The 11,116-nt window shown below is 28.3% G+C and overlaps 1 protein-coding gene across 2 annotated transcripts; it reads left to right on the top strand.

Annotated features, from left to right (window-relative positions):
* The first annotated feature begins 8,580 nt into the window (after window positions 1–8,580).
* Window positions 8,581–10,573, top strand: LOC137826172 (uncharacterized). 2 transcript variants are annotated; one of them, XR_016515242.1, is made up of 2 exons: window positions 8,581–8,718; window positions 9,179–10,573. XR_016515242.1 is itself a non-coding variant. In XM_068632044.2 (2 exons), exon 2 carries the CDS (start codon window positions 9,312–9,314, stop codon window positions 10,110–10,112), a length of 801 nt encoding a protein of 266 aa, XP_068488145.2. In that variant the 5' UTR covers window positions 8,585–8,718; window positions 9,293–9,311; the 3' UTR covers window positions 10,113–10,573. The 2 variants fall into 2 exon arrangements, 1 of the variants encoding a protein (XP_068488145.2); XM_068632044.2 differs by having other exon boundaries at window positions 8,585–8,718; window positions 9,293–10,573.
* The last annotated feature ends 543 nt before the right edge of the window (window positions 10,574–11,116 follow it).

The raw sequence follows: 11,116 nt of genomic DNA, 5'->3' as shown, positions 1-11,116 counted from the left end.
GTAACAACTTTCCGGAGGTGGAAGGTTCGTGATGTTTGTATTATTAGTATTACACATCAAATTTCGATATATATATATATATATAAAGTTGCATGTCATTCACATATTGTATTATTGATATGATGTTCGATTGGTAACTTTTTTACATGATTGAATATTCTATCGGTAATTTGTTTTAATATTTTATAAATAACGTGGTTGAAATTAATTTATAATAAATTAATGACTAATTTTTGGACAGCGTAATTAATCATAAATACAAATTTTTACTTTAATATTAATAATTTATTAACTGTGTTATTTATTATAAATACAAAATTTTATTTTAATATTGATATTAGTTTTGTGATCTACCATGATTCATGTCTATAATCAATGACTCGTTATAACACTATAAATACACACTACGTATAAGATAAATATATGGATTATTGAACAATATTTATTATTTTTACTTTTCATGTATTGAATTATAACTTAGACACAAGAGTATCTTTTGCAGATATCTCACTCTATTGGAGATTTCACATCGACATTTATTAGTATATAAATGAGTACAAATCTCACATTATAAACTGATTTTATAAGTTTTAGTAAAATTTAAAATTCACTTCTTAATAGAATCTCACCATAAAAAATAAAATCTTGTACAAGGACACTACAAACATTCAGAAGAAAACGGAGTATCCATCCATATCCATACAAAAACATATATATTCTCATAAATTATTTTCAATACACAATAACTGAGAATTTTTTATGTCTTGAAGTCAGATAAAAATCAAGGATTATATGTTGAGAAAGTTAAGATCTATTTCACAAAAAAGAGATTATATTTGAATTGAAGTTGAAGAACATCATATGGTCCCATTTTGTTTAATGACAATATTCTCCATTATTGTATCCTTTTAGGTTTTTGGAGAGTGACACATGGTGATTGTTATTTTACGAGTATGATATGAACTATATTCCAAAAATGTTGCTACCGTAATAAACTGGCAATACTGTTCCAAGATTCCTACAGAGTACTCATTTGTTTCCCTCTTCCTCCGGAAAACCAAACCAAAGCATAAAATAATCAAATCATTCCAAAAAAAAGTAAATTATTTGTCTCTCAATAAAATTCCATGTAAATTCATTCAAAGTAAATGCAATTCACTTGGTGTACATCGTTATTAAAACACTTCTGCTGTATTAATATTTTGAAATTTTAATAATTGTTCTTTTCAAGAGATAGGTTATTTTTTTTATCGTTGAAATTGCAAACAAAAAATCATTAAGTTTTATCTTTCAAAAAGAGTTTTCTATATACAATTATAAAGAACTTGATTATCTTAAGTGTGTTGATTCTTGTTGATTATTGTCTTTATTTTAATTATAGAAAGAATGAACAATTACCTCTCTTAAAAGATATGAGCACACGTGCAATTGAAGATTCCGAATCAAAAGTGCTTCATAATCCTTTTAGATTTGGATATAATTTCTTTTACATTTAGAGTAAAGATTGGAGTATAATTTTCACGTGAGATCTTACAACCTACATGTCTTTGTATGAGACACTCTTGTGATAATTAAAAGGCTGAACAATAAACTTAGGTGAATTGATAAAAAACAAAATCCCTCTAAACAAATTTTCTTAAAGGTATTTCTTTTCTTATCTCTTAAAAATAATTACACTAAAAAAACATTTTAAAAATATTTCAACCTTTATATAAAAATAATTTAATAAACATAATTTCTTCCTTCTATTAAATTAATCAATCATCTAAATCACACTCAAATTGAAAAATATTATATAAATAAATTGTAATAGATAAAACAATCAATATGATCCTACAAATTCATAATTCATATTTAACAAAAACGAAGAAACAAGTGATTGGCGCAAAAGACCATAGACAAAATAAATTTTAAAGGTATTTCTTAAAGATATTCCAAAGCATAAATTATTGTGAGGTTGTAGATGAACTTTTTTGTGAAAGTGAATTTTTATTATACTTATTATTATTAATACAATTTATACATATTATTATTAATATAATTTATATTTATTATTATTAATATAACTTATACATATTATTAATATAATTTATACATATTATTATTAATATAATTTAAACTTATTATTATTAATATAATTTATACATGTTATTATTAATATAATTTATACATATTATTATTAATATTATTAGTATTATAAAATATTTTTAATATTATTAATATTATTAGTATTATAAATTATTATTAGTATTATTAATATAATTAGTATTGTTATTAATAATAAGTATAATAAAAATCATAATAATACAAAAGAAGTTGAGTGTTGTAGTGGTTAAATTTTTTTTAATCACTGAAGAAAGCTGTGTTTGAATCCCGTATGTAATATTGATTTTACATACGAATTTTCATTCGTATATAATTCATGTTTTTGTTGTAGTGTTTTGTTAAAAGTGTATGGCACTGAAATTGGATGTAACATTTTGTTTGCGTAAATATGGTTATAATTTATGAAGGAATGGTTTTCTTTATTGAAGATACAAGAGATTTTGAAGTCATTTTCGAAAGGGGGAACGAAGAAGGTGCGTTTGCCGTTGCAGAATCTTTTCACACTGTGAACTGTGAGTGAACACGAAGCTGGACATGTTTCTTTAGGAAATAAAGAAGGAATAATCATTGTTTTTATATAAGAAGGAACAGTGATTGTGAAAAAGCTTGAATCAAAATGGTTCAAATTATTGTCTTCTTTCGCGTTCCAATCCTCTAAAGTGAAACGTGAAGCACGATTGAGGATAAAAACTAAAAGTTGTACCAAATAATTTACCGAAAGGAAGCCATAAAGTTTTTCCTAAAATCAAAGTTTATTCATGAAACTGAAAACTGAAAGCGAAAGCCTAACCCCATTTATCATTCAACTATTATTTCCCCCTTAAACATCTTCCATATTCAAATAACATATTTTTCTTTTATAAGTTCATGTATGTATTTTAATGTTACTGTAAAATTGATATAATTACAATATGTAATTATATTTGGTATGGTGAAAATATAGTTTTACTTAAAAGTTAAGGTTAATGACAGTTTAAATACATTTTTTTAATATATGAAAGGATATTTTAAAGATAAAATTGTGACAAAACACTGATCTTTAAAGCGAACAATACCTTATATACAATGATTGACTTTAATGATATTGTTTCTCGAACTTAAAGTCATTACAATATCATCATAAACCTATTGTTTTGATTAAACCCATTCTTCCATAATATAATTTTTTCATAGAGATATAAGTAATGTTAGGATAAATTAATTATCTAAATCATATTATCATTATAAGATAAAATCATATCATCCAAGAACCTCATAGAAATTGTTAAATCCACATGGTTATTAAAATAACATTTGTAATTACAAATTCTTATGATCCAGGTCTTGAGAAAAGGATTTATATAAGACATTCATGGCTATACAGTGTAAACACAGCATCAAGGAACTGCATTATTTTTATATGGAAGTTTTAGATGGAAAAATAGTGACACATGCACACGTCGAAATTCCTCCAATAATTACAAAACAACAAAATCCTTATCTTTCGTGGGACCATCAAATAATGGATGCTGTTATTTTCAAACATCCGTACAAATCAAATGTTCTACCCTACCTTTCTCTCCTTCTCAATTCTTGAAGTAAAATCGAAGTAAACAATTGCTTCCTACTTCTACCAAGGACAAACAAACCAATTTTTTTATACATTTTATCTAACTTAATTACCCAAAGAGATGTCGACACATGTCAATGCAACTTCTATAATTATAGACCAAACTTTTGAAGAAGAAACATGATCAAAGTATCAAAAGTTATTTTTTTAATATAATCAATTAAGCGTATGGATTTTTTCTTATAACTATAATTCGATAAATTGTGTCAAATATTATATATGTATTCTATTATCTTTATAAATATATATATATATATATATATATATATATATAAATAAAATGAAAATATGCATTTAACAACGATTAACACTTTAATTACGATATACTAAATCATAACTTAAATGTTATAATGTTTTTTTTTTATTTTTACCTTCAACCAAAATTTTTGAGAATAATTACAGTGAAATCATATTTATAAACCGATAATTACATTCATATTTTTGTACTTCTACGGATGATGAGACCTAATACTTGTTCACTGGTACACAATTCGTTAATGCGTCAATAGTTTTTTAGTTCCTCGATGTTCTTTCTCTCGCTGCGTGTGCTTCGTCGATCGGGGTACCTGCGATTGCACTCTGACAATCAAGTCAGTGCTAACATTTATGGTTTGTTCTCCTAAGATATGAAAAACGTACCTGTTTCCCCCTTCAAAAGTTCCAATTATAGGTTGATTTAGGCCTTTGTGTGGACTGAATAAACGGTTCATCAGAACATGTGTAATAACTCCTTGAAGTCATGAGAGTGTCTCTTTCAGTTTATCATTACATTGAGATATTTACCCCAGTATTACTGAAGGTGCCTTTGACTCATTCAACTCCAGTTATAACTGCCTATTTATTACGTATTTATTATGTTGTAACCGTTTATTTAACCAGGTCATCGGTAGTCCGTCTCCGTCCAGTAAACTTTCTTATACCAATCTAACTTTAATTTAGTATATTAATAATTTGTGTTTAATTGTTGGTGAGTAGCTAGCACGCTAGAAAATGAATGAAATGTGATTGATGATTATAATTGTTGGTATTGCAGAGATAAGTGAACCCTCGTCTATACACCAATGAGACAAATTCGAGGGCACTCTATGAGAGTAACGAATGCATAAAAATCGTAGTAGTTTCACTTCTTCAAATTGCTAAATCCACCTTCCATGGAGTAGTTTTTCTGACGAGGGTTCAATTATTCGGTACAAGTTTTACTGTTATTTTTTATCAGTTCTACGAAGATACTACGAACACATGTGGCTAAATTTTATTGTCTGAATTTTAAACTAAAAATAGAAAACTCAATATGAAAATCAAAGATGGTTTCGGTACAATCAGAGTTTTGTAATCACGTAAATTAGTGAAAATAGTAGTTTCCTCTTTTTATCACTTATCATCTGTGTATATAACAAAAAATATATCTGTTTTTGCTCTCATATTTTTTTTTTTAAATAAAGTTTCTTGAAATCCAAATTTACATTTTTTCCAATACAACACGAACCTGTTCTCTAACAACTACACTAAACCGATTTTTCTGTCATAAATTTTTGGCCAGATACAATCCTCGTATATTAAAGAAACTTTTGTGAGCCAACAAAAAATTGTAGAAGTTGGTGACCTTTACGATAGAGAAACGTGAAAAAGTTTGGCAAGAAAGTTCTTAATTGCTAAATGGTACTTGTTGATTTTGTAATTTGGATTTTACTCCTACCTAACCAACAACGCACTGAAGCTTCTCTTAGTACAAAGTAATCATTGATTTTTTAGAAATGACAATAGTTGTCCCTTGGCCATTATTTTGCTTAGATGAGCATGATGCAATCATTAATTAAATCTTATACTACCTTCACTATTATGAATGGATCTTATCTTTACTCTATATAAATCTTCAAAAACTTTCTCTCAAATATTTTACTAAATTACCATCTCTTAACTATTTTTCTTTTCGATAACGTTGTCTTATTAAAAAACTTATTACTCTAAGGTTCAAATATTTAATTTACCATAAAAAAAAATTGCAAGTCTCAAAACAAATTTAAAAGCATGATCATAGCTATTACGAAGTGAACTTTAAGCTTAACTCAATCCCATAAAACCAATTCATAGGATTGAGATTTGCACCTACTTATATACAATGAAAAGCTCTAATCTCTAGTCGATGTGGGATCTCCAACACACCCCTTCACGCCGAGACTGCCAACTCGTGCGTGAGACTATATATTATGGGTGGTCCGATAGCGGCACGATAGCGGGTGACACGATATGTCCAACAAATACTCGTTAGGATATACTCGAAATGACTCTGATACCATATTACGAAGTGAACTTTAAGCCTAACTCAACCCCATAAAACCGATTCATAGGATTGAGGTTTACACTCACTTATATACAATGAAAGACTCTAATCTCTAGTGGACGTGGATCTCCAACATGAATCAACATATATACATATCCACTCATTAGTTCTCATTATACATACACTTGTGCCCTTGAAACCCCAAATATGTTTGTAAGACATAACCTTGTTCTTATCCAACCTCTTTGAATTTGTGTCCCCATTCAAAGTGTTTGTCTTCAAATTGCTACTAGAGGTGGTCCATGTTCATCAAGTTGTGTCCTTAACTCTTCGGGTTGCCTATGGCTACTTACTTTCTCACGTGCCTTTCTCATCTCTTTTCTGGTCATATACTTCAAAACCTCATTCTTCTTACCCAGTGTTATTTCATGCCACACCTTTCATTCATCATTCATGCAAAGGTGTGGCCTAGAATATGTACATACTTTACTTAACATTTTCTCAGAACTATCATCACACAGAAAAGACCAAATAACCATAGGTAACTTGTGCTTAGATTGCATTCGAGATTATAAACGCAATATAACTCATATTTAAGCTTCAAAAACTGTTCTATGTTTTCATTACTTGTATGGTATGTAATATAGTTCCTTAAACGATTAAACACATATTTAAGATTGAGTAACAAAACCCATACATTATATAATTAAATCCTTTAAACTTTTCATAGTCTTTACTAAAAAGCAATTCGCCTAGTCAGACTAAAATAGAAACAAAAATGTTTTTTCTAAAATTATTATTCTATATCTTTTGTTATACCACCACAAAAAAAATATTAAATAAAAATTAATTTTAAAAATAAAAATAATAATTAACTGTTATATTAACTAAATTAGATAAAAATTTAGAGATTAAAAAATTATTGATATTTAAAGTAATTTCTATTATTGATAAATAATTTTTAAATTAATATCTACTTAATTACTTTAGTTACCAACTTTAAAATTTGATAGCTAAAACATTAATATCTAATTAAAATCTATTTAAAAATAATAGAAATCAATAAATTTTTTTATTTAAAGTAATATCTAATTAAGTTAATATAATAAATAATTTTTATTTTTTTTAAATTAATTTTTATTTAATATTTTTTTAGTAGTGTACTTAAATCATGTTTCATTAACTAATAGATAATAATATTCTAATTAATTATTGGATACTGTAAAAGTGTTACAATTAAATTCTATAAGAATAATAATTAATTTATATAAATAATGAAGGAAGTATTAACACAAGAATTCAAGTTTTTTATTTATTTCAATATATGTAAGTATGTTCGTTATTATTATGGACTAATGTTATTTTAAAACATTAGGTTAAATATAATTTAACATATTTTCAACATCTTTTATGCAAGTAAATTTTTAACATAATGGATACATAATTTTTTTTTTATTTGAATTGTATTGTTGAATATAGAAGATATAAAATTCTATTTGAATTTGATGTTATTTAATTTTAATTAGCTATACACATAACTGCGCTATGTAAAAATGCAATGAAATTTTCACGTCCTCGAATTCGTATATAAGTTTGTAAATATTTCATATTATAGTTATTTCTATATATAATTTTTTTATCAGCATTATTATAGTTATTTATATATATTGACGAATATTAATAAAATAAAATAAAGAAAAAAAAGTTATATTTTAACTAAATGATGATTCTAAGATCGTACACCCAATAATTGTAACCAAATCATGATTTTGAGATTGGTTCAATTTTCATCATCACCACCGAAGACTAAGTTCTAGTTTTTATCTTTCGAGAAATAATAAATGAAAATAAAGTGATATAAGATTGATTATATAATATAAAAATAATTTATATATATATATATATATATATATATATATATATATATATATATATATATATATATATACTTGCAATGCAAAGAACACTCATATTCTACTGTTACCGTACATTTTACGTTCCAACCCAGCCCATTAGAACACAGTGGGTTGGGCCTCTCTTCAAAACTGCAATCTATTTTGCTATTTACACCCCTAAATTTTTATTGCACTCTGCCTTCCTTTATTTTTGAGTATTACAAAATATACCCTTTTATCTAAATAAAATTACAATACCTGAACCCTATTCTATATACTCTACTCTACTTTGGTATCTTTCTCAATCCTTTCTACGGATTCTCTATTTTTTTCTACTATAAATCTGTAACTTTTACCTTAATTTTTTTCATTATAACTCCATTAAATTTAGTTTTTCATATAATATTTTATTAGTTATTGATTTCAAGTGCGCAAAATTTAAGATTCTATAAGAAATGTGATTCTATATTCATAAAATTCATAAAAGCCAAAATATTCAATCACCTCAAATATTTTTTATAACTCCGTTTGTTACATTATATCACTTAACCCATATTTTCTTAGTACAAAATATTTTATTTGTACAAAAAAATTAAACTTATTATATTTAATTTCTTTTACCCACATATAGTATTTGTAAAATATATTTAAATAGAAAAAAATGGAAATGTATTTTATTTTTCTAGAAATGGTGACCGAACACATAGATGGTAACGATTTTTCCTTAACCTTCTTTTTCTTTTCTTTTTTGCTTAAAGAATTCCAATCTCTGGTTGTGTCTATCTATCATGAATTTTCCGTGCAATCGCTTCCAGCTTCCAGCTTCGGTACGTTCTTCTATTTCCTCAGCTGTTTTAGCGGTTATTGTCATTTCATTTCACATTCTTTCTTTCATTTCCTTCTATTAGGGTTCTTCTTTCTGTAAGTGTGTGCACGTATTCACTCTTTGATTTGGATGCTGTCATCAATTTATTGAATCTCAGTGTTTTATTCTTATGCATTGTGCTTTAAGAAGCTAATTATGACAAACAATTCGTATAAAAATGAAAGGAAATGGAGGATTACGGGATATAGTATTTAAACGTTATATTTCCCTTGAATCCGATATGTGTCGTATTTGTGCATAGTTGATAATGCTCACCGAATCTGTTCGAAGAGCGTGTATTATGATCTTAACTAAGTGATAACATTTTATGTTAAGGAAATGTTTAATTTCTGTTAATACATCACTTTTCAATATAATGTGGATGTGTTGCACGGTGAGTTCTGACACTTGTTTTGATTTAGGTTACCCGGTACACCTCTGTCACAAATTGTATTCTTTAGACTTGATGCTTTGATGTCATCGATAATGACCAAATTGAGGACCAAATGATGCCTGATTCCTGGTTATTTGTATAGTGTTGTAACGTGATTCAGAATGTGGAACTTTGCGTCTAGTGTCATTGCTGGAAGTGTGGCTCCGAAAAATGATTCTCCAAAGCCAATTCACCCTGCTTCAGAATATTCTGATGACGAGACTTCTATGGTGAGCAGAGAGGAAAGGCTGGAATGCCCAATATGTTGGGAATCCTTTAACATTGTTGAAAATGTGCCTTATGTCTTGTGGTGTGGTCACACTCTTTGTAAAAATTGCATCCTTGGATTACAATGGGCTGTGGTGAAATTTCCAACACTGCCGATTCAGCTTCCACTGTTTATCTCCTGCCCATGGTGTAACCTTTTGTCTCTCCGTTTAGTGTACCAGGGAAATATGAAATTCCCTCGCAAGAACTACTTTCTTCTTTGGATGGTTGAGAGCATGAACGGTGATGGAGTGAAGTCACATTCTACTGTGTGTGGGGATCATCAACCAGTTTGGCCAATTAAAGACAGCTTAGCAACAGTAAGCCAATTAAGCCACAGTAGCCTTCATAGAGGACAAATTTGTCATCCAGAGTATTCAATTTCCAATCAGTATCATGTCAATACCAGTAATTACCTTAGTATAGAAACCCTGCATGCATCGCTGCGGAAGTCGCTGGTTTTATTTGTTCACTTGACTGCAAAGTTCCCATTGATCATTATTTTTCTTTTGATTGTCTTGTATGCAATACCTGCCAGTGCAGCCATTTTGGCTCTGTATATACTTGTTACCGTTGTGTTTGCTCTCCCATCATTTCTCATCTTGTACTTTGCATATCCTAGTTTGGATTGGCTTGTCAGGGAAATTATCAATTGAGATTGAGGCTGTATGTCTTCTGCTTTGAAAGCATTATGAATGTAAGGTTACCTCACCTTGTGCGCCCCTTCATCCAGTGTCTTTTTACATTGCAGTTACCCAACATCTCCATTTAAAACCTGTATCATTTCTCTTATCATATATAGCCCCAGACAATCTCAGTACAGTTATTGGGTTTTTAGCTCTGGTTGGGAGGATGGATATCAGTTTTTGGCATAAACTATTTTGATGACGACCAAGGCCGTGGAGTGAATAAGGTAATGAATAATGATTTTGCCATTTCCTGTGGCAAATGGTTGCTTTATCAGTATTTGAACTTCATAAGAACACCCTGATGTATTATTGTAGTTATCAAGTGTATCAGTAACAGAAAGTTAATTTTATAAATACTGTTTATTTTTACCAATTGTAATTTGTAACATTATTATTAGTGGGAGTTGTTTGCCCGGTTACACATACAACACTGTATGCTTTATTTTAGTGATTTTCCCGAGGGTTGATACTGGAAAAGGCCTTCCACTCTAGTTTGAAATGTATCTTTTGTGTCTTTGTTAAAAACTCAATAAGAAGCAGTCATTTAAATGCATATCGAGTGTTTTGTTTTCATCTCATAAAATACAACGAATTGGGAGGAATGAATAAATCTTACTACAAACTTAGTCACACAAATTCAGCTACTAATTAAAACTGAGATGTTTGTTGTTAATGATATTATTGGAACGTAGTAAGGAATTAAGAAAAGTGTTTGGACTTAGTTTGGGTGATTATGAGGAAGGAGGCACCACTCAGCTAACATCCACAAAATACCAAAACACCACCTCAACTTTTTCCTTTTCCTTGAAAATTCCTTTTCTGTTCTCTTTCCCCATTTTGTTTTGTCAAGTTTCAGAAAGAGTTATCACTAAACAAAATACATATCAGTCTCTCTGATCAAATGCTACTACTATTTTTTAACATATGGTGTCAAAGTTAATTGACTTTTGAACACTAACTAAAACATGTTA

This window comes from Phaseolus vulgaris, chromosome 8 (genome assembly GCF_051622355.1).
Source record: "Phaseolus vulgaris cultivar YP4 chromosome 8, ASM5162235v1, whole genome shotgun sequence".
Lineage (NCBI taxonomy): Eukaryota > Viridiplantae > Streptophyta > Magnoliopsida > Fabales > Fabaceae > Phaseolus > Phaseolus vulgaris.
This window is presented reverse-complemented; position numbering and strand designations above follow the sequence as displayed.